This window comes from Aethalodelphis obliquidens, unplaced genomic scaffold, assembly GCF_003676395.1.
Source record: "Aethalodelphis obliquidens isolate GAN/ISIS:26980383/991018 unplaced genomic scaffold, ASM367639v1 scaffold17, whole genome shotgun sequence".
NCBI lineage: Eukaryota > Metazoa > Chordata > Mammalia > Artiodactyla > Delphinidae > Aethalodelphis > Aethalodelphis obliquidens.
Genome location: NW_020837961.1, coordinates 8,627,160 through 8,650,557, shown reverse-complemented (window position 1 = coordinate 8,650,557; position 23,398 = coordinate 8,627,160). Strand labels below are relative to the sequence as shown.

The 23,398-nt window shown below is 38.8% G+C and overlaps 1 protein-coding gene and 1 long non-coding RNA gene across 4 annotated transcripts in view; one reads left to right on the top strand and one right to left on the bottom strand.

The window, feature by feature from the left end:
* Positions 1 to 5,367: 5,367 nt before the first annotated feature.
* LOC113625953 (uncharacterized) lies at positions 5,368 to 12,617 on the bottom strand. 2 transcript variants are annotated; one of them, XR_003434967.1, is made up of 5 exons: positions 12,589 to 12,617; positions 10,308 to 10,384; positions 9,388 to 9,530; positions 9,087 to 9,192; positions 5,368 to 5,462 (listed from the first exon to the last, which is right to left on the bottom strand). It is a non-coding gene; the product is annotated as an uncharacterized LOC113625953 (long non-coding RNA). The 2 variants fall into 2 exon arrangements; XR_003434968.1 differs by having other exon boundaries at positions 5,370 to 5,457.
* Positions 12,618 to 12,755: 138 nt separating this feature from the next.
* The window catches only part of SNCA (synuclein alpha), a 129,189-nt gene continuing 118,546 nt past the window's right edge, over positions 12,756 to 23,398 (top strand). Inside the window, exons 1-2 of one of the 2 annotated variants that reach the window (XM_027116915.1) lie at positions 12,756 to 12,834; positions 14,319 to 14,464. In XM_027116915.1, the coding sequence (XP_026972716.1) occupies positions 14,344 to 14,464 (121 nt within the window). In that variant the 5' untranslated portion in view covers positions 12,756 to 12,834; positions 14,319 to 14,343. Of the gene's footprint in view, positions 12,835 to 12,910; positions 13,201 to 14,318; positions 14,465 to 23,398 lie in introns of those variants that run through there. The other variant, XM_027116916.1, reaches the window with a different exon arrangement.

The following is a 23,398-nucleotide window of genomic DNA, read 5'->3' as shown; positions in this document are numbered from 1 at the left end:
ATAGTGCTGCTGTGACCATTGGGGTGCAGGCATACTTTCAAATTAGTGTTTTTATTTTTTTCCAGATATACCCAGGATTGGAATTGCTGGCTCATATGGCAGTTCTATTTTTAGTTTTTTGAGGACCCTCCATACTGTTTTCCATAGTGGCTGCACCAATTGGCATTCCCACCAACAGTGTACAAGGGTTCCCTTTTGTCCACATCTTCTCCAGCATTTGTAAACTTTTTTTTTTTTTTTTTTTTTTTTGCGGTACGCGGGCCTCTCACTGTTGTGGCCCCTCCGGTTGCGGAGCACAGGTTCCGGACACGCAGGCTCATCGGCCATGGCTCACGGGCCCAGCCGCGTGTGGGATCTCCCCGGACCGGGGCACAAACCCGCGTCCCCTGCATCGGCAGGCGGACTCTCAACCACTGCGCCACCAGGGAAGCCCGCATTTGTAAACTTTTTGATGATAGCCATAGTGACATGTGTGAGGTGTTATCTCATTGTTGTTTTTATTTGCATCTCCCTGATAATTTTTTGAATAATATTTTCGATCAAAATTAAAATAGCATATAAGTCATCTCACAAATGCAGCAGTCTGCCTTTAGGGAGCTTCTGGAGCAAATTGCCAGGTTTTCAAGATAAGTACTGTCAAAATCAAAGCAGAACCCTGGTCCCTGGCAGGATTCCCTTGGGTAAGTGGACAGTTTCCTGCAAAAGGAAACATTGGAATCCAAGGAGAGACTGAATCCTGTAAACTGGAAATCAAGGGGTGAAGAAGTGCTTGGGGACCTCCTGGATCCTTCCCCTGGACACATATGCCAGGCACCAAAGATAAATGAAAGAGTGGGTCTCATTTGTTCAATAAATAGCCATTGTATGAGCTGAATATTTAGTAACACATAGGTCCACAATCAGAACTTCAGCCCAGAAAAATACATGTAAAAGATGAATGCCTTAGAATATAAATGATGCTCTCTGTCATCCTATTTAGCAGTGAACATGCACACCTTCTATTGAATTGTCTGGACAGTTTGGAAATGAAAGTCCTACAGGCTAGAAAGTTTAAGAGCTAATGGATGCTTTTGACCTTCCAGCTGGTTATAATAAGGGTGGTGAAATCAGCCAATACATTCTTTATAACCTGATTATAATTCAGTTCTTCAAATTCTCAGTCCTAAACACCAATGATTTTTAGGTTAACCTGTCCACCACACCTTTTTTAAGAATGAGAGCTGAAATGATGTCATATGATATTGGATAGAACGGTTTTAGAGCCTTAAATTCAAGCTTTGAAACATTAGTTTTGGTTTATTTTAAAATATTTATTTTAAAATATTTATTTTTATTTTGCATATTTATTTTAAAATATTCATAGTGCCAGTTTTTGTTCTTTACCGCCAGATTTTGTTCTCCACCCTCTGAAGCCTGTAAAATACAACACAAGCACTTATGAAGGAGGAGATGCGCTGGTGCTAATTCTATGTATTTTATTCCCTGGCATATTTAATTATGAGAGAGTAGACGAAGGGATTAGTATGTGTAGGAAAATTACAGCCTCCACATCATCCACTGGGGTGATACTGGTTGGTTAATCTTGGGCCAGTCTCATAGTTTCTACAAACTTCAGATTTCCTGGGAAAAGTATGATGACAAGGCTCATTGTGTAGCTACGTAGTTTTATTTGAAAATATGACTAGCATTCTGAAGTATGCTATCTAGAGCTACCGTAACAAAGTGCCACAGAGTGGGTGGCTTAAATAACAGAAATTTACTTCTCATTTTCCTGGGGCTAGAAGTCTGAGATCGATGTGTCAGAATGGTTGGTTCCAGCTAAGGTCTCTCCCCTTGGCTTATAGCTGGCTGTCTTCCTCCGGTGTCCTCACATTGTATTCCCTCTGTGTGTGTTTGTATCCTAACCTCATCTTTTAATAAGGCCACCAGTTATATTGGATCAAGCCCACTTCAATGACCTCATTTAAACTTAGTTACCTCTTTCGAGATGCTGTCTCTAACTACAGTCATATTCTGAAGTGCTGGAGGTTAAGACTTCAGCATCCAAGTTTGGGAGGGACATGATTCAGCCCATAACACTTGGGATATTAATTCTACTAGTTTTTAGTGCCTTGGTAAATGAAGATCAGTATTTTAGAAAGAGAAAGTCATGAGAAATAAAAAGACAAAACTGAAAGAGAGAAAGTTTAGTGTGAAAAGAGGGAAAGAAAAATCCTGACTAAATGACAGGCTGCCTAATTATGTAAAGCTTCTGCATTCTATCCTCTATGTATTCAGAGAGAGATTTCTGTATTGCTCTTTACTTTCATCAAAGGTCTCAATATGTCAATCAGAATACACAGTTCACATATGGGAAATTTCTTCATGATGCCTTCCCTAAATCCATAGAAAAAATAAATTTTCGTATCTGGCAAGCGTGCAGAAGTTCAACACCATTCTAGCACTGATAGAATATTTCGAAAGGATTTTAGATGAGACCTGTCATATTATTACCATCTCTAATTAGCACTCTAAAAGGTATAACAGTCTTTCTACGCAATTAAGCTCTACTCAGAAAGGTGTTAAATTCATTTTTTCCTGGGGAGAGGAACGATGTGGAAGAAATCTTGAGAAGTAGGATTATAGTAATCATGAGGGTATACATCATCCAGGCCAAAAAGCCAATGCTTTAATAGAAAAAAATATCATGTAAAAAATAATTCCATGGATGTTATTAATTAGTTACCATAAGCAGGAATCAATAGAATACATATTCTGCAGTGTCCTCTTGTTTGGATAGGAGTTAAAGGGCATGCTCCTCTCTGATAGGGAAAAGTGACTTTATCTAGATGTTTCTCCTTGGAGAGCAGTCTCTCAGATTCTGACCCTTTCCACAATGGAGAGAAGCACTTGCCTTCCTTCGCTACTGCTCTCCTCTGCCACTCTGCTAGGTCGTTTTTAGGCCATGATAATAAAAGATGCCTGAGAAACTCTGCGCATCTTCAGATAAGTCTCTGTGTACCATTGCAACATGCATCCCATAGCTTTGTAATAAAGATAGGGGACCCTCACCACTGGCAATATTCTCAGTCAAGATTTTAAATTTCCTGAAGAAAAACAGTGTATTTCAAATACACTTAATGTTAAACAACTCTTTAAATTACAGACATATATATAGGATTATTAACTAGATATTGTATATATACAAACAACGTTGAAAGCTGTTCAGCTGTTTCAATTGATGGCTCCCAAGATGCAGCTGGCAGTACTGATGCAATTTGATAGATTTTGGGGGAAGCTATTCTAATAGAGCTGACTTTAATGATAGGGAAGGGAAGAGAATTGTCTTGGACAAAATAATTTTTAATGTCTTTAATTATTTTCATCTCTGACAACTTTTGGCTCTTCTAACTTGTTTCAAATTTTCAAACTTCCTTAGATATCTAGTTTAAAATACAACAGCATGTACTATGTATATGTTATGAATGGCTGACTCTACCTCCTTCAGCTTCACTTCTTGATGCCAATCACTTCTTAAAGTTTTAATTTTACAGACAGTAAAATTGAATGGTTTTAAATAAATTATTTTGAGAAATTAGTAATATATACAAGATACTCTTGGGCTAATTCTCCTTTGCTTCTAAGTAAAAAAAAAAAATTGTTGCTTGACCTTTGTCTTGGTGTTTTTCTGCTTAACTGGAAAAGTTTTTATAACCTCATTGTCTTTTTCCTAAAGTTAGTAGCTCTTCTATGTCCAGAACTAAAATCTGTCTCTCACTTCTGCAAGCATTATTTCACCATATGCAGCATTTGTCTCAGGAGAAGAGCAGTAAAATGATTGATTAGCCTGTTTTTTTTTTTCCCCCTAGAATATGCTTTATAAGTTAAGTAGAATCAGTTCTTTCACATACCATCAAAATAATTATTTATATATATTATTTCAATCCATTTTCACCAAGTTGTGAGGTTGGTACAGATAACCCTTATCTTTTCAAGAGCAAAGAGCAAGCAGAGAAAAAGGTCAGCCGCAAGCATTTGGGGCTGCATTGTGTGCTGCTTAAGAAGAAAGAATATGGAGACAACACGGCTCATCGTTTACTAGTTGTGTTACATATCACATAAAGAGTAAGTGACCTTAGATAACTACCTCATCAGAAATTTAACTTGGAAAATGGCATTGGTAAATCTTTTTGTGTAAAATGCAGGAACATTCATACAGCTGTATAAAACAGCATAAAATACATTTCTTTGAGAATATGACTTCTTTTTTTTCTAAGGATGTATTTCTAGCAGTGAATTGCAGTCAAAGGTACGGACATATTGAATGGTTTTTGATATATATATATATTTTAAAATTTTTTTATAAAAGGTAATTTTTTTTTTTTTTTTTTTTTTTTTTTTTTTTTTCCGCGGGCCTTTCACTGTTGTGGCCTCTCCCGTGGCGGAGCACAGGCTCCGGACGCGCAGGCTCAGCAGCCATGGCTCACGGGCCCAGCCGCTCCGCGGCATGTGGGATCTTCCCGGACCGGGGCACGAACCCGTATCCCCTGCATCGGCAGGCGGACTCTCAACCACTGCGCCACCAGGGAAGCCCATAAAAGGTAATTTTTAATAGGAGAGTCAACAGGTTATCTCATGTTGCTGGACATACTGATATTTTATTTTTTTCCTTTTTCTTATATGCATTTGTGTACTTTAATGAGCATATACTTTTCATGTAATAACAAAAAATAAAGGAGAATTATATTTATAGACTATCATTTCAGTCTGTCCTGTCATGGCAATCCATTGATTTTTAACATATCTTGAGAGTGTTTTTTAATTATTTAAATGTTTCCTGCAGGTTAAGACCATAATCCAAGATGATCAAGAAGATTGAATTCTCAATTAATTGATTGTTGCTAAAGACTCTCATACAGAGATAAACTAAGACATTACAGTTTATGTAATGTCCTAGTTTATAAACAGTTATGTAAACAGAGGTCCCTTTTATATTGAAAGCACCTGGCAAATAACTTGACTACTATTCTTTCTTTACTGTATATAACATCTGCATTATGTGTATATGTGTGTATGTGTTTGTGTATTATATTTTTTTTGTCTACGTCTTGATGATCTTGTAAGTATATGCTATTTCCTTACTTGAAAATCAGCCATACACATTTGAGTAATATCAGTTAGATTTTTTAATATAAATCAGTTTTTCCTTTTTGATGATTACATTATGTGAAGATGTCTGAATATTATTTTTTTCTTTCTTAGACATGTATTTGAAGACATATCTATGAAACATCTAGATTTCCTGTAGAAATTGGACATTTACATATTTAGGCAGTCTATTTCTGCACTTTAAATGTTGGTAATGTAAAATAAAAAGACACAACTTTGTTTTTTAATCATTTTCATAAGTTTAATAGCCAGTACTATTTAAAAAATCCTTTTTTGTGGTAACCTGATTACGTGGAGGTTCTTCTTATCCTGATCTAAAAAAGAAACAGAAAGCATTTAGTCCAATATTTTAAGGAGGAAAGTTAAGGGGAATTTAAATGGAAATAGGCTCAGAAAAGAATCTGTGACTTAACGAACAATCATTGTTTACCACAGAGAAGTTGATTTAAAAGGAACTCATTCATAATACTTTATATATGAAAAAATTATTAGACTGAATATATAGATAAGTTCTTGTCCTACTTTTGTGAAGATAATAGAAAACAACTCGTTATATTAATAAAAATAAATTAAAAATAGATGATTAAATACATGATACAGTGTAATATATTTAGGCAAAATGATATTACAACTGTGTGTTTATTTACATGGATATGTTTTGATGTTAACGTACTTATCAAGTAACCATTAAGAAATAATTTCTTATTTTCTTGTCTTTCTTAATAATATAAATTTCCAATTTTAGGTGGGATAACTAGCTTTCAAAACATTAGTGATGTGCTTTTTATATAGTGTTGAAGAAAATTTCTTAAATGTCACTTCATACTGTTAAATTACCTACGGAGGAAGGTACATCAGATGCCTTGATAATTATGGTATTATAAGAAACATAGTCCTTTTGCTAATTTGTTATGATTTCTCTGTTTATGAAGGCATTAAAACTTGTTTAGGGCTTCCCTGGTCGCTCAGTGGTTGACAGTCTGCCTGCCGATGCAGGGCATGCGGGTTCGTGCCCCGGTCCGGGAGGATCCCACATGCCGCGGAGCGGCTGGGCCCGTGAGCCATGGCCACTGAGCCTGCGCGTCCGGAGCCTGTGCTCCGCAAACGGTAGAGGCCACAACAGTGAGAGGCCCGCGTACCGCAAAAAAAAAAAACACAAAAAACCCCCCCAAAAAACGTCAGTTTAACACATCATACGAAAACATTATAAATTTTCCTGAAACGTTTCTTCATCCATTTATTTTGTGCCTTTCTGCACACAGATGCTGTTGAAAAGTATAAGTCGATCTGTCACTGTCCCATCAGTCTGTCCATTCTTCACTCAGCTGGAACATGAGAGGCTGAGTTTATCTCTGAACTGGATATTCATTCTGAAGCCTTCAGGGTTGCTGTCACAATGAGTCTGGCAAACTTGGAACACCATTTGTTGTAGCATTTTATTTTTCTCCCTTAGAAAATTAACATAATTCAAACAGAACTCTGCCACCACCCCTTTAAAGAAACCAGGTTCCAAGAATGTAAAACTATCAATAAAGACAGTGATATATTTCTATTTCTCTATTTTTGCAGGCTCCTGAAGCAAATTGCCATGAGTGATGTTGTTACTGTAATCTACACATTAAGGAGAGAAAAGAGATATTGGCAGATTTTCTGCTAATGACCTCTATCAATGTCTCTAGACTCCCCACACTCTCATCTCCCCACAACTTCCATCCCTGGTTGGAAATGTTTTCCTTGCCATAGTAAGGCAAAGTTATTGATGGGGAGGCATCAGATACCTCGGGCGTGTTGTGGTGGGAAGGGAGGTTGGGGAGGGCTGGTAATAATGTTGAAAACTTCTGCAAGGAAAAAAGTGTTTCCTAGGGCACCCTAAAATATAGAGGCTAGATAACAATAATTGCTACTTGTATTGAGAAATTCCACTGTGCTTGGTTCTTTTCTAGAAAGCATATTATTTATTCCTTACAGCAATCACACGAGATGTCATCCCCATTTTACAGATAAGAAAATTAGAGGTTAGAGAATTGGGATACTTGCTCTCAGTCCTGCTACCAAGTAGTAGAGCCTAGATCAGTCCCTGCATTTAACCTGTACCCAGTTCCTCTACTTTCTGAAGTCTACCATGCTTACTCACTTCTTGAGTTCATAAATATGCTTTCCCTTCAAATATTAAAGTTATTTGAATTTTTTGTTGGTTTCATTTTTAATTTGAAAAATTTTTAAATTGAAGTATAGTTGATTTACAATGTTTCAGGTCTACAGCAAAGTGATTCAGAATATATATATTCTTTTTTTTTTTTTTTTTTTTGCGCTTTGCGGGCCTCACTGTAGCGGCCTCTTCCGTTGCGGAACGCAGGCTCCGGATGCGCAGGCTCAGCGGCAATGGCTCACGGGCCCAGCCGCTCCGCGGCATGTGGGATCTTCCCGGACCGGGGCACGAACCTGTGTTCCCTGCATTGGCAGGCGGACTCTCAACCACTGCACCACCAGGGAAGCCCAAAAAACTACATATTCTTTTTCGGATTCCTTTTCCATTATAGATTATTACATGATATTGAATATAGTTCCCTGTGCTATACAGTAGATCCTTGTTTTTAAAAATCTATTTTATATATAGTAGTGTGTATATGTTAATCTCAAATTCCCAATTTATCCCTCCCTCTGCCTTTCCCCTTTGATAATCATAAGTTCATTTTCTATGTCTGCGAGTCTGTTTCTGTTTCATAAATAAGTTGATTTGCATCATTGTTTTAGAGTCCACATATAAGTGATATTATATGATATTTATCTCTGTCTGACTTACTTAGTATGATACTCTCTAGGTCCATCCATGTTGCTGCAAATGGCATTATTTCATTCATTTTTATGACTGAGTAGTATTCCATTGTATGTATATGTCGATGGACATTCGGGCTGCTTCCACGCCTTGGCTATTGTAAATATTGCTGCTATGAACACTGGGGTGTGTGTATCTTTTCAAATTAGTGTTTTCGTCTTTTCTGGATATATGCCCAAAACTGGAATTGTTGGATCATATGGCAACTCTCTTTTTAGTTTTTAAAGGAACCTCCATACTGTTTTCCATAGTGGCTGCACCAATATACATTCCCACCAACAGGGCAGGAGGGTTCCCTTTTCTCCACACTCTCTCCAGCATTTATTATTTATACACTTTTTGATGATGGCCATTCTGACCAGTGTGAGATGGTACCTCATTGTGGTTTCGATTTGCATTTCTCTAATAATTAGTGATGTTGAGCATTTGTTCATGTGCCTGTTGGCCATCTATTTGAACTTTTGGATCCCCCAATATTTAAACATCTTTCCTACCTAGCTTTAAAGGCTTTAACCGTAGAATCTTGCATGTCTTAATATTCTTAGCACCAAAAGCCACAAGGATATTTAAAATGATGCCCAGTTGAATTTTACACCTTTCACATGGCACTCTCTTGTGGTTACAAATTATGGTCATTCGACATTATTGAGGATATACTACAGTATTAATAAGTATGATAAATACATCGTGCTGGAATAAATGTCCATTATTTTTTGCTGCACGGGGTATCGTAGAAACAACATGAAGTTTGACCATGGGGTCAAATTAAATAATCTTCTCTGAACCCTATATGTCCTCTTTATTGTTTTTCATATTTCTTTGGAGTAACCCTGTCTCAAGTGCAACCCCTTTCCAAAATCACACACAATGCCATCCCAACTGTATGCATTAGGCTTTCCCTTCTGTGCCCACCATGAAATGACAAGAGAAGCCTACCAAGATCTCACTACCTCCTGTTTTCCTACATCTACTGAAGATGAGAGGAAGGTGCAGACAGAGAGTGAGAAACAAGAGGCCCAAGAATCCACATTACATTGCTCCTTGTGTTTCACAACAAATATGGAATATTATTCAAAGACAGTAAAGATTGTATTTTCCTTACTTAAACACAAATCAATTCTTATCCTTCCTTTAGTATATGGTCACGGGAAGCTTCCGTATTTTTCATGTCGTTCCACTTTGCAGCTCAAGCTTAGCACATGGCACACCTAAAAAATCAGTTGTTTTATGGGGAAGATAAAGAGAGCCTAGGTTAATCATGCATTTCATAGACTGTTAATCTTTAGCTAAATTACTCTATTAAACTCAGATGAAACAATCCTATTAAAAAGTAGCAAAATATTTAGATTTCATTTGTCAAAGAGAAAACCAAACATGAGTGTAGTCATTAACAAAATATGCACATCAGTAATGCCTCCCAATAGGTTATCCTTCCATATTCCTTATGAGGTACAGGCCATTCAATGAGTTAATTTGGTTTTTTTGTAGTTTGAATTTTAAAGTTATATTCAAACAGTTACAAATTTTCTCAAGGCTATGTTGTCACCTAATGATGAAAAGGAAAAAAATATCTATTAACTTTCGGTTCCCTTCTTTGTCCTTGAGTAGTTCTGCCTCCTTAGGAATGCTGGGCTAAGAGAATACAGGTAGAATATAAGAAATGTCACTATTAATATCACCAGTAATTAAAAGTTTATTGAATGCTTACTTGTTCAAGGCACTTTAAGGGATGAAAAGAGGAGTACGCAAGAGGGAAGAGATACGGGGACGTATGTAAATGTATAACTGATTCACTTTGTTTTAAAGCAGAAACTAACACACCATTGTAAAGCAATTATACTCTAAGAAAGAGGTTAAAAAAATAATAATGCTAATGTGAAGAGTTTTGAAAGGTAAGAAAAAAAGGAGTAAAATATAGACTTAAAATTTTAAATGACAAAAAATTATTTTATAATTTTTCTTTTTTGTGGGTGATGGAATCATCTTCCTCTATAATTACCAATATAGAAATGGCAACATTTCAAATATGAATGCAGTGTTTTAGAACATAAGTTCTCCTTGATTTCCATTGTCACCTCCAAATTCAAATGCTATTTCTAATAGATCTGGGTCCCACTTTTTACCTTCCACCCTATGCCGTGCCCAATCCGCAAGGTTCCAGAGATTACTGCCAGTTCAGGAGACAATTGTGCCTTTTGGAACAGTTCCTGCTGGACTATCTCAGCTTTGCCACTTAAGAGCTATGCAATTTCTGCATTTTACCAAAATTCTTTGAGCTTCAGATTCTCTGTCTACAAAAGATACATAATAAAACTTAACTTACCCACTTGTTATGATTAAATGATCATACATTAGTCCTTTGCCAAGCATAATGTACCATATAAAGGTGTGGAATCATACCTATAAGAAGCACAAAAATGTAAAAACCGCTCGAAAATCTCTCATTGGTCTGCACAGGGCCTAAAATATCTGTCACTTTACTCACCCCTTTGACTTCTCAAGGAGGTCCCTGTTAACCTATAAATATGTCATATAATTGAATATTAAATATTCATCAAATATTTATATTAAATAACTAGTTGTGATGGGTCACAATGGAAAACATTTATTATTGGCAGTAATAAAAAGAAACATTCGGAAGCAATAAAACGAAACTTGATTCATGCAACAACATGAATGAACTTCACAGGTATTGTATTAGGCTGAGTGAAAGGAGCCAGAGACATACAAAAAAAAATGTTCCTAATGTATAGTCTTATTTTTATGACATTCTACAATATGTACAACCAAAAGGGGCGTGAGGGAACTTTCTGGGGGATGAAAATGTTTTATTTCTTCAAAATGGTGAGGATAACACTAATGCATATATTTTTCAAAACTGATTTCAAGGAACACTATAAAGAGATGAGCATACCACTGCATGTAAATTTTACTTATATTTTATAAAAGACCATCGAAACATTATTGTGTTTATTTAAAAATAGTTCTTATATTTTATGGATGCATGCTTAATTGCTTACAGATGAAAAGATATATGCAATTTGGGGGATTTAGTAAAGAAAAATGGGGGAAGGGAGTAGTGGTAAAAATGGGGAGTGGATGAGAATATAGATGAATCGTGCATTGGAAAATAGTGGAAGTTGGGTGATATTCCACTGAGAGTTCTTTATTCTCTCTACTTTTGTATATGTTTGAACATTTCCCATAATAAAAAGTTGAAAAAAGAGGGATCATTTTGGTTCATCTCCCTTCACAAGAGAAAACTGAACAGAAGAAGAAGGACATAACTTGTTCAAGCTCTCAAAGCCAGAAAGCAATCCAACTCCCAAGTTTAACCTACTTTCTCTGATCCCAAGGAAACAAAATATAAGCGTTTTGGAAAGGCTACTTTTCAAATGCGCCCACCGATAGTGCAAGGAGTTGTTTAAGCAACAAATATACTTGCTCCCAGTCTCTTTTGGTTTCAAATGGCTGTTTTGTAGATTTAAATTCCTTTTTACTCCCATTTCAGAATGTGAGTGCAAGGATCAGAGAAAGCTTTTTTTTTTTTTTCCTACAAAAAATAAACACAACACAAACAAAAAAAAACATACAGCAAAGACTTCTTTTCCCCTTCCAGTTCTAAAAGCATCCTCCCATTCCAGGCAAAGAAAGCAGAGGCAGATCTGTTACGGGGAGGCTCTTGGGTCTCCATTCCGGTGTGATCCAGAACACCTGTTTTCCCTCCAGGTCCTTCCAATTAAGCAATGCAAAAATTGTCTTGCAACCCGTGCGAGTGTCTGCCTGTGTGTCTGTGTGTGGGATGCGGTAGCGTGTCAGCACCGAGGACAACGGGAATCAGAAGTCGGAAAGGTGAGTGGTGTGTAGAATCTCCCTTTGCAGAAGGGGCGGAAGAAATTGGATCTGCTGGGTCAGGAGACTCAGTCACGCTGGATTTGTCTCTTCCAGCCAGGCCCTTGAATCTGGAAAGTAAATTCCACTCTGAGAACGAAAAGCCTTACAGCCGCTTGGTTTCGACGGCTGGGGAGACTATTCCTTCCTTGTTCCACTGATGGGAAAATCAGCGTCTGGCAGCCGCTGGTTGGTGGAAAAGAAAATGGTGAGAGTGGGGGTGGGAAGAGGATTTGACGAGCCTCCTCTTGCCTCTTCAACCTGTAACTCTTCTTTACTCGTCTTCTCTCCACCCGCGAGCCCATTTCGGGCTCATGAGAGGTTAAGAGCAAACGTACATCTGGAGGCTCTTTAAACAAAAGCATCGTTAACGTTGTGTCCTACGACCATTAATCAAATTTCAGCGATCCGAGGGAAACATGCTCTTGGCAGTGCCGATGGGAGCACCCTTCCTACGCTGCCTGTCTCCTTCAGCAGCTCCCCGAGAGACTGGCTCTATCTTTGGTGGTCGATCGCCCAGACTTCCACTTCCCCAGGCCGGTTCTGACGTGGGGGTCCCCGTGAGGAACCAGAGGGAAAGGCGGAGACTGGGAAGGGGGGGATGGGAAAGAGGGAGAGACATCAGTCCAAGCCTAACCGCTCCGAATCTCCGCAAGAGCCCCCGTGACTTGAAGTGAGCCCCAGAACACCCCCACCTTCCCGTCTCCCAGGACCTGGCGGGCTGCCGGAGCTGGAGGGCCAGCCTTCCTCCACGCCCCATCCCCAGCCGAGAAGAGGAGTGAAGAGCACGCGGCGGGGAAAGCGGCGAGCGCCGGGAGAGGGGCGGGGAGAGGAGCTGACAAATCAGCTGCGGGGGCGGTGAGCGGAGGAGAAAAGGACGAGGAAGAGGAGGAGACGGAAGGACCGGGAGGAGGAGAAGGAGAGGAGGCGAGCGAGCGCGCGCGGCCACGCGGGGTGAGGTGTGTGCCGGCCTTCGAGCTGACCCGGGGACCGAGCCCCGCCTTGCGCGTCCTTGGCGCTCTTTTCCCTGCCTTCCCTGGAGACCTTCTGTCTTCTTATCTGGAATCCTCCCGTGCGGGGGACGGGGAGTGGCAGTTCGACGCCGGGTTCGCGGGTTGGCGTCCCACGCCCCCAGCCTCTCCTCGCACGGTTATGCTGACAGCCGCCTCCTCTGGGGACCATCCCTCTTCTGGTGCCACCTCCACCCTTCCTGTGCGCTCTTCATCCTCTCTCCTCCCACTTAAATAATATTTGGGAATTGTTTTACATTTTTTAAAAGTGCGGGTGGGGGAAGAATCCGAGTTCTGAGGAGTCGAGGGAATCAGGTAAGTACCTGTGGATCTAAACGGGCAGCTTGGGAAATCATGGAGAAAACCTGGTGGGAGAAGAGTCATTGCGAACGCCCGGGAGGCGGGGTTGGTGCTGCAGTGAGGACCCGCCGTAGTCGAGTCTCTCCCGGAGGTGGGTTCTTACACCTAATGGTGAGCTTGTGGAAAGTAAATCCACCTGGCTTTCCTTCTGCTTCCGGTACTCCCCGCGTCTTGCCCTCAAAGGCTGAGAGGTCCGGCTTCTCAGGGGTAAGCTGTTTCTTTGGGAAAGGCGAGGATGCTCGGTGGAGTATGAGTATTCAACTTTTATTTTCCGCTTTCCTTAAATCCCGCAGCCCGTTCTCTCTTGTTAAGTAAACAAGCTATGCTTGGCAAATCATTAAATGGAAGAGCAAAGCGGGCAAGCCAGCAGGTGGTAAGGGGTTAACAGGTGCGGGCGCCGGGTGGCTGGCGGGATCGGCGCGCGGAGAACGCCCCCTCAGGGAGCTGGCGCGCATCCCGAGACTGCCCTCGGGTGTGAACGCGCGCCTGCTTGCGCAGGGTAGATGGCCGAGGGCAGGGTGCGTGGTGGGGTGGATTAGGGCGAGTGCGGGGGCGCTGTGGTTCAGCCACACCCAGAGTGAGTAGTTCCCTCCCTTGCCCTCGTCACGTTTGACCTGTTAGCCGCCTTCGGGGATTTATTTTAAGAGTGTCCCTGACCCCGTGCCCCCAGCTCCCTTTACCTTTCCTGTAACCTGTCTTCTAAACGCACTTCTAAGTTCTACTGTTACCCTTTGGACCCTGGGAAGTTAAAAGAGGGGTCCATCTTTTCATGTAATTCCACTTCGGAAGGGCTGTAAGAACAGCTGAGATGATTCATCCTAATCCATGTTTAGGCGGCTAGACTTTTACCAGCCAAGATGGATGGGAGATGCTAAATTTTTAATGCAAAAGCTAAAAAAAAAAAAAAAAAAGAAGGTTGCTTTGTCAGATGGTGGAAATGGAGGTACACTTAAAAGAATCCCACACTTTTGGGGAGTCTACTGATCTTTCAGTGGTTTTTACCTTGGGTGGTTCTAATTTCGTTTTGTTTTACCCAAAAGTTCTCAAAGTGTATTTTGTGTTCTCCAGTGCAGTGCGGTGTAAAGGAATTCGTTAGCCATGGATGTATTCATGAAAGGACTTTCAAAGGCCAAGGAGGGAGTCGTGGCCGCTGCTGAAAAAACCAAGCAGGGTGTAGCAGAAGCAGCGGAAAAGACAAAAGAGGGTGTTCTCTACGTAGGTAGGTAAGCCCCAAGTGTCGCTTCGTTATTTATTTATGACTGATGCGTTAGGATGACTGATGTTTTATTTATTTAATTTATTTTTTGTTGTGTTGGGTCTTCGTTTCTGTGCGAGGGCTTTCTCTAGTTGTGGCAAGCGTGGGCCACTCTTCATCGCGGTGCGCGGGTCTCTCACTATCGCGGCCTCTCTTGTTGCGGAGCACAGGCTCCAGACGCGCAGGCTCAGTAGTTGTGGCTCACAGGCCCAGTTGCTCCGCGGCATGTGGGATCCTCCCAGACCAGGGCTCGAACCCGTGTCCCCTGCATTAGCAGGCAGATTCTCAACCACTGCGCCACCAGGGAAGCCCTGACTGATGTTTTAAATGCTGGTGTTTCCTGCTTGATTCAGTTTTGCGTCTTCATTTGTCAAAATGATGGACTGAATCAGAGGTATGTGTAGGTAGGTAAATGTGTGTGTGTTTGGGCTATAGTAAAAAGTGGGGCTATTTTGTTTTTCCAGATCATTTAATTTTGCAATAATACTTAGGACTTGGTTTCTTTTTTAAAATGAATGTTTCTATGCATAAGTAACTATAGCTCCGAGGACAGTTTTTAAAACTCAGCCTTAAAAAATAATCGAGACTATTTTAAGAATCAGACTCGTCCATGGGCTTTTGATTTCTTTTATCATCATGTATAATATATGCTAATTTCAGTGTATTCTAACTTAAAAATAAGACTTTGATATGACCTTGAGATATGTAAAGACAGACCTTCTGTGGCCCTAGAAAGGAAAGGACAAAAAAGTCTTTGGTGGAGTTACTTCTTGCTACCACTTGGTAAGCCAGGGACTAAGCTCAGGAAAGTGGTTGAAGGCTGCTGATATCTCCGAGACATTTATATATTTCATTTGTGTATCAAGCGATACACACAATAAATGATGAGATTGATGCTTACTATTTCTACTTGTTTATAAATTCCCACCTTGGAGTATTCTTACAGACCCTGACTCTCTTGAACTGTGTTAGGTTGGGTGTTATTTTACAAATCACCTCAAACTCTTTGGGGAAGAAGTAGGCACACGCTCATGCATAGGAATAGACACATGCGCACACACACGCATACACTTACCCACTGCCCATTCTGCCTCTCCTCTTTCTCCTCTGAGCTCTTCCACATTCTCTGGTGGCAGTTGTAGCAACAGTAGCTGAAGGATGAGCAATAAAGTGGAGGATGGCGTATTTAGAATACTCTGCCTGTGTCTGTGGGGTGAAAGAAAGCTACACCGTCTCTCCAACATCGATGGGCTGGAGAAAAGTTATACTTGGAATGATTTTTATGAATCCTTCTCATATTTTTTTCTCACTGTTCATAGACTCTTTATGTTGGCTTAATCTTACCACAAATCTCTAGTTAAATTACTCTTTACTTCAAAGCGTATTTTCATTGGATTAAAAGATGTTACAAGAGGGAAAAAATTGATGAGTTAACTTCAAGTTTTTTGTGTGCAGTGCGATTGTATCTTTTCAGATGGCATTTGGGATGCTGAATCGGTGACATGCAGATAGTCAATATCTTTATATTTGTCCTCAGTTTTCCAAGTTGTGCAAGTGCATGCTTGCAACTATTCTTTGATCTCAGTTACTTTATAACTTACTAACTTTAAAGATTTTTTTAGTATGATAATATCCACTTTATTGGTTTGTAAGGAACCCAGAAAATACTGAATGTTAAATTAATACATTGCAGTTTTCCAGGTAGTAAGCAGGATTATCATCTGGAAAGCGTTGTGTTTGTTTTCATTGTCAACTATGAGTTTGGGCAAATAAAATTATTTTACTTTTTAGAGATTAATTCTGTTATTTGTTCTGAGATGATTATATGAAGTTTTAATTTGTTTATGTGACACGTGTTTTTTAAAAATCATCTTCAGTGTTTATTTTGGTATTTAAAACAAGGTGCATTCTATAAACTATCAGTTATGTTTTAAAGTCAATTAAAAGTTGAATTCAAATACAGGATTCAGGATGAAGAGTGACCATGTGAAGACATAGTAATATAGTTCAGGTGTTGGCAAGCTTTTTCTGTAAAGGGGCAGATAGTGAATATTTTAGGCTGTGATATATGTTTCATCTGCTCAACTTTGCTCTTACAGTGTGAAAGCAGCCATAGACGATAATTAGGGTGGCTCTGTTCCAATAAAACGTTACTTACTAAAACAGCTGGGGAGCTTATTTGGCTCACAGGCTGTAGTTTGCTGACTCCTGATAAAGGAGAAAGAAACATAGATTTGGCGTCAAACTTAAATTCCACTCCAGGCTACACCACTTATTACCTCTAGGATCCTGGGGAAGTAACTTAACATATCTGAGCATCACTTTCCTCATATGTAAAAATATGATTTGGATAAATGCAACTACCTTGCAGAGGTTTTGTGAGAATGTCATAATAAAGCAGAACATACGAATAATAATACATACTTTTAAAAAGTTAAAGACTTTATTTTTTATAGCAGTTTTTAAGTTAACAGAGAAATTGAGAGGAAGGTACAGAGGTTTCCCACGTACCCCCTCCCCCCATACATTCATAGCCCCTCCCATTACCAACATCCTTCACTAGATGGTACATTTGTTACAGCTGATGGACCTACACTGACACATCATAATCATCCGAAGTCCATAGTTTCCATTCGGGTTTGCTCTTGGTATAATATATTCTGTGAGTTTGGACAAATGTATCATGATAGGTATTCATCATTATAATATCTTATAGAATATTTTCAGTGTCCCCCAGCCCACCACTGATCTTTTTCTTTCCATAGTTTTACCTTTTCCAAAATGTCATATCATTGGAATCACATGTAGTTTGTTCAGATTGGCTTCTTTCACTTAATAGTATGCATTTAAAGTTCTTTTAATGGCTACACCTGGTTGCTTCCAAGTTTTGGCTCTTATGAATAAATCTGCTGTGCAGGTTTTTGTGTGGACATAAGTTTTCAGGTCCTTTGGGTAAATACCAAGGAGCACAGTTTCTGGGTCATATGGTAAAAATATGTTTAGTTTTTAAAGGAACCATCAAACTGTCTTCTGCAGGGGCTGCACCATTTTGCATTCCCACCAGCAATTAATGACAGTTCCTGTTGCTCTAAGTAGAGCAATATTTGATGTTGTCAGTGTTCTGCATTTTGGCCATGCTAATACATGTGTAGTGGCATCTCATTGTTATTTTATTTTTTTATTTTTTTTTTATTTTTTTATTTTTTTTTGCGTTATGCGGGCCTCTCACTGCTGTGGCCTCTCCCACTGCGGAGCACAGGCTCCGGACGCGCAGGCCCAGCGGCCATGGCTCACGGCCCCAGCTGCTCCGCGGCACGTGGGATCCTCCCGGACCAGGGCACGAACCCACGTCCCCTGCATCGGCAGGCAGACTCCCAACCACTGCGCCACCAGGGAAGCCCCTCATTGTTATTTTAATCTGCATTTCCCTGATGACATAGGATGTGGAGCATCTTTTCAAATGCTTCTCTGCCATCTGCACATCTTGTTTGATGAGGTGTCTGTTAAGATCTTTGGCCCATTTTTTAGGCAGGTTATTTGCTTTCTTGTTGATTTTTAAGAGTTCTTTGTCTATTTTGGATAACAGTTCTTTTTCAGATATATCTTTCATGAATATTTTCCTGTCTGTAGATTGTTTTCTCATTCTCTTGACATTGTCTTTCACAGAAGTTTTTAATTTAAATGAGTTCCGGCTTATTAATGATTTATTTCATGAAGCGTGTCTTTGGTGTTATAGCTAAAATGTCATTGCCATACTCAAGGTTATGTAGATTTTTTCCTATGTGATCTTCTAGGAGTTTTATAGTTTCACATTTTACATTTAAGGCTATGATATACACTGGGTTTTTTGTTTGTGAAGGGTGTAAAGTTGGTGTATAAAATGATTTTTTGCATGTAGATGTCCAGTTGTTCTAGCACCGTTTGTTTAAAAGACTGTCTTTGCGGGCTTCCCTGGTGGCGCAGTGGTTGAGAGTCTGCCTGCCGATGCAGGGGACACAGGTTCATGCCCCGGTCTGGGAAGATCCCACATGCCGTGGAGCAGCTGGGCTCGTGAGCCATGGCCGCTGAGCCTGCGCGTCCGGAGCCTGTGCTCCACAACGGGAGGGGCCACAACAGTGAGAGGCCCGCGTACCACAAAAAAAAGACTGTCTTTGCTCCATTTTATTGCCTTTTTTCCTTTGTCAAAACTCCACTGATTATATTTATGTCGGTGTATTTCTGGGCTCTCTTTTCTGTTCCCTTGATCTATTTGTTTATTCTTTTACGAATATCACATTGCCTTGATTACTGCAGCTTTATAGTAGGTCTTGAAGTTTGCTAGTGTCAGTCCTCTAATTTTGTTCTTCATTACCATTTTGGCTATTTTTGGCCTTTTGCCTCTCCACACAAACTTTAGAATCAGTTTGTCAACATTCACAAAATAACTTGCTGGAATTTTGGTTAAGATTACATTGAACTATAAATCAAGTTGGGAAGAGCTGACATCTTGATAATATTGTATCTTTTATCTATGAACATGGAATAGCTAGCTCTCCATTTATATAGTTCTTTGATTTTGGTATCAGGGCCTTGTAGTTTTTCTCATATAGATCTTGTATATATTCTGTTAAATTTATATGCAGGCGTTGTATTTTTTTGGTGCTAATGTTCGATGGTATTGTGTTTTTAATTTCAAATTCTACTTGTTCATTACTGGTAGATAGGAAGGTGATTGACTTTTTAACCTTGTATCCTGCAACCTCTCTGTAGTAACTTATTAGCTCCAGGAGATTTTTTTTGTTGATTCTTGACAGTTTTATTTCTTCTTTCCCAGTCTGATACCTTATATTTCCTTGTTTTATTGCATTAGCTAGGGCTTCCTGTATGATGTTGAAAGAAGTGGTGAAAGGGGATATTCTTGCTTTGTTCTTGGTCTTAGTAGGAAAGCTTCTAGTGTCTCACCATGAAGTATGATGTTAGCTGTAGCTTTTTTGGTAGAGATTCTTTATCAAGTTGAGAAAGTTCCCCACTATTTCTAGTTGACTGGAGTTTTTTTTTTTTATCACAAATAAGTGTTGGATTTTGTCAGATGCTCTTTCTGCATCTATTAATGTGATCATGTCATTTGTCTTTTTGAGCCTGCTGATGTGATGAATTACTTAATTGACTTTCAAATGCTGAACCAGCCTTTCATACCTATGATACATCCCATTTGACTGTGGTATATAATTCTTTTTATACATTGTTGGGTTTGATTTGTTAATATTTCATTGAGAATTTTTCTAAAGCACACTTTTATATATAGGGGCCATGGTTATTACTGTCAAATAAACTCTCTAACAGAATAATTACTTTGTCAATATATTTTCTTTCTATCATTTCGTCCTTCATTACAAGAACTATTATCAGTAAGTAGCTTGAAAGATTAGAAATGCCTAAGGAAATTTTTCTAATTTCACTTATGGCTGAAGAAGTTTGGCACACGTTTTTCCTAAGCCTCATGAAAAAAGTAACCTCATTCCTTTACAATATTATGCTTTTGACGACTATCTTTTAACTAATTGAAGAATCACCATAAGAATCAGTGTTGGGGCTTCCCTGGTGGCGCAGTGGTTGAGAGTCCACCTGCTGATGCAGGGGACACGGGTTCGTGCCCTGGTCCGGGAAGATCCCACATGCCGCGGAGCGGCTGGGCCCGTGAGCCATGGCCGCTGAGTCTGCGCGTCCGGAGCCTGTGCTCCGCAACGGGAGAGGCCACAACAGTGAGAGGCCCACGTACTGCAAAAAAAAAAAAAAAAAAGAATCAGTGTTATTTTTGTGATTTTTCTTCTCCTTTTGTGATATCTTTGTACATAAATTTTCAATCAACCTACTTCAATTTAATGGACAAAAAATTTCTCAATCAAATAGCTTAGAAATTATAAATTAAGAGTCCAATTCAAAAGCAAAAAAAAAAAGTAGTTCTTTTTATAGAATGTCAAGTATTGTAACAGTAAAGGCAAGGTAAATCTTCAAAACCCTTCCAGTGACATTCTGCTCAGGAAGTAGCAGTTGTCAAGACTGTGGATTGATATCAAACTCCCAAGTCACAATATGCTTCACCTCCACCGTATTCAGATCGTCAACATAACATGCAAAATAGCATAACTGAGTCCTTGCAAAGATGAGGCATGACTTCTGACCTTCTCCACTCTGTAGCTTTGTGAAGTCCTGACAGACAAGAGGGGAATGGGTGTGGGCCACCTCAGCTCAGGGAAGCCATCAGATCTAGTGTCCGTTCAACTATATCTATTATGAGATCTACCTACCTATCTACCTACCTATCTATCTATCCATCCATCCATCCATCCATCCATCCATCCATCCATCCATCCATCCATCCATCCATCCATGTTACTAGTCACATAGCCACTTGACACCTATTTGGTAGCTATATCTTTTCAATTACAGATTATTCATCAATTAAAGGTTAATCATCAATAACATATACTAATGAACAGTTATGACAGCAAAAAAAGTTCATTGGTTTAAGCAACCTCATCAAGACTTTCACATATCTTAATTCAGGATACATTCCATGATTTAGCCAAAGACCAAATTATCAGTTATAACTGAGGTAGAGAGGAAAGACCACAGGCCAACTGTTAAAAATTTTTTTACTAGTCATTTTTTGAAATAAGGGGTTCAAGGAGTGGCAGGTGGGTAGTGATAAGAACTGTTCTCCTAAATACAATTGCATAGTTCCAGTGTACATGAACTTCAGTTACCACAGTCAGTTAAATAAAACCAGTCCCTAACTGTACAGTTCAAATTTCTATCACCGCAATACATAAACTGTGAGTTATTACATAAAGTATAAACTTTGCTCCTAGCTCTTTAGCCCACAGTCACTCCATAAGTAACAGAAACTCATTATTTATGATCCATGGCCAAATCACATGACTTCTTTCAAAGTTTATTTGTGATCAGTCCGCTGTAACAGTCAGTGGCTCTATGATCTGTTATTCAGTTTGTACAGACAGCAAAGCCCATGGTTAAGTTACCTCCTTGCCTCCCAATGATAAACACAGATGATATTTTACAAAGATGCATAATTGAAAGAGAAAATTGACCAAAGAAGGGAATGTCAGCAAAGAAATAAAGTGAAAAATGCTGAAAGTAAAATTTGAATCAGACATAAATGTATTTATAGAAGGAATAGCTGACTGTGAGAATGTGGATACTGCTGCCATTCAGGAGACTGGATATGCAGCCAGAGGAACTTGTCGAAGGTGAAGGTATCAACATAAATGGAAAACGTGTTTGTGATGAGTAGGCTGAAGCTGTCCCAGAGGAAGTGGTGCTATATAAACACCTCACATGAAAGAAACCATCAGAGATATATCATGACATTAAAAATACAAAAGCTAAGATTTTGGAAACTGACCCAAACTTATGAAGGAGTATTACAACTTTCTAAGACCTAGAAAAGATGCTCAGCTTAATATTGAAAGTTATACAATGGGGAGAAGACAAGCACTGTTTAAACCACTCATTAGTTTTTTACAAAGAAATAAAACACTTGTCAACGTTTTAAATTACAGTACACAAAATAAGTATTACTTTACTTAGTTTTTAATTTCCCTGTACATTTTTAAATGACTAGAAGAATTTTTAATGTTTTGACAGAAAATTTTAAAGGTCATGGAACAACAGTCATTTTTATCACTGATTCATCAGAATTTTCCTCATTGATGATTAAGATCACTTTCTATAGCTTCACCTCAGCTTGTGTGCAGTCATTTTATGATTCGTTTATGATATGGTGATTTGTCCTGTGTTTTAAACTGAAAATCTCTTTACAAATATTATATAAGAAAAATAACAACAATTATCACTTACTAAGTACTATGTACTAAACACTGTTTTAAGACCTGTGCCTGTATTATTTGCTTTGATCTTCACGTTGATTGTGTGATGTGTATTTGTTTATTATGTAGTGAAGTGAAGATTTAAATCCAGAAAATCAGAATCCAGAGCTCACTTTCTTAACTACAAGGCTGTATTTCATATTATGCTCTATATTTATTAGAGGTCCTTAAATACATTCAAATTGGAAGTTCTTAAAGATACTTAAATTGCTTTATTAAATGTAGAAACTTAGCTGGACTGTTCTGTACAGTGTAAGTTTAAATATAATGCATGCAAGTTATACTTAATGCCTTATTTATATATTTTTATTAAAAAATTCAATGAAAAAGTTCAGTATGATCATGTATATTTATTTAAATCACCTTATTGATCATCATATAATTTATATCATTGATACGTACTTCTAAATAAATTTGGAACTAGAAACTGCCTCAGACCAGTGTTTCTCAGATTTGATCCATGTATTACCTGCATTAGATCATGAGGATTATTAAAAATGCAAATATCTGTACCTGATATTTACTGAATATTGAAACTCTGACTCAGTAGTCAACATTTTTTAACCTTGCTTCCACTTAATTGATTCTGCTGCACTCTCCAGTTTAAGAACCAGCTTCTTAGAGATTATTTAATTAATCTTATATATTAATTTTGTTGGTAAGGATTTTTATTTGATAAGGAGCTGAGGCTCTCTTACACTTTTTTCCTGTTGTAAAATGTGTTTACAGTTATTTCTAGTATACTCAGTAAGAACTACTTTATTTGACTTATAGGGTAGTTTTCAAATGAATCTTCATTTTGTTGTTATTCAAAAACATTTTATGAAAAAGCTGGTATCAATTACACTAAAAAAATTCAACATTAAAGGACTTATGAATAAAATTGTTCACAAACTTAGTTTTAATGACACATATTAATAAATGTGTAAAAGCTTAGTAATGGTCAAGAATTGGGGAAAATTCCTATCTTGCCACTTCTTGAAGCTGGCATTAATCATACTTGAATGAT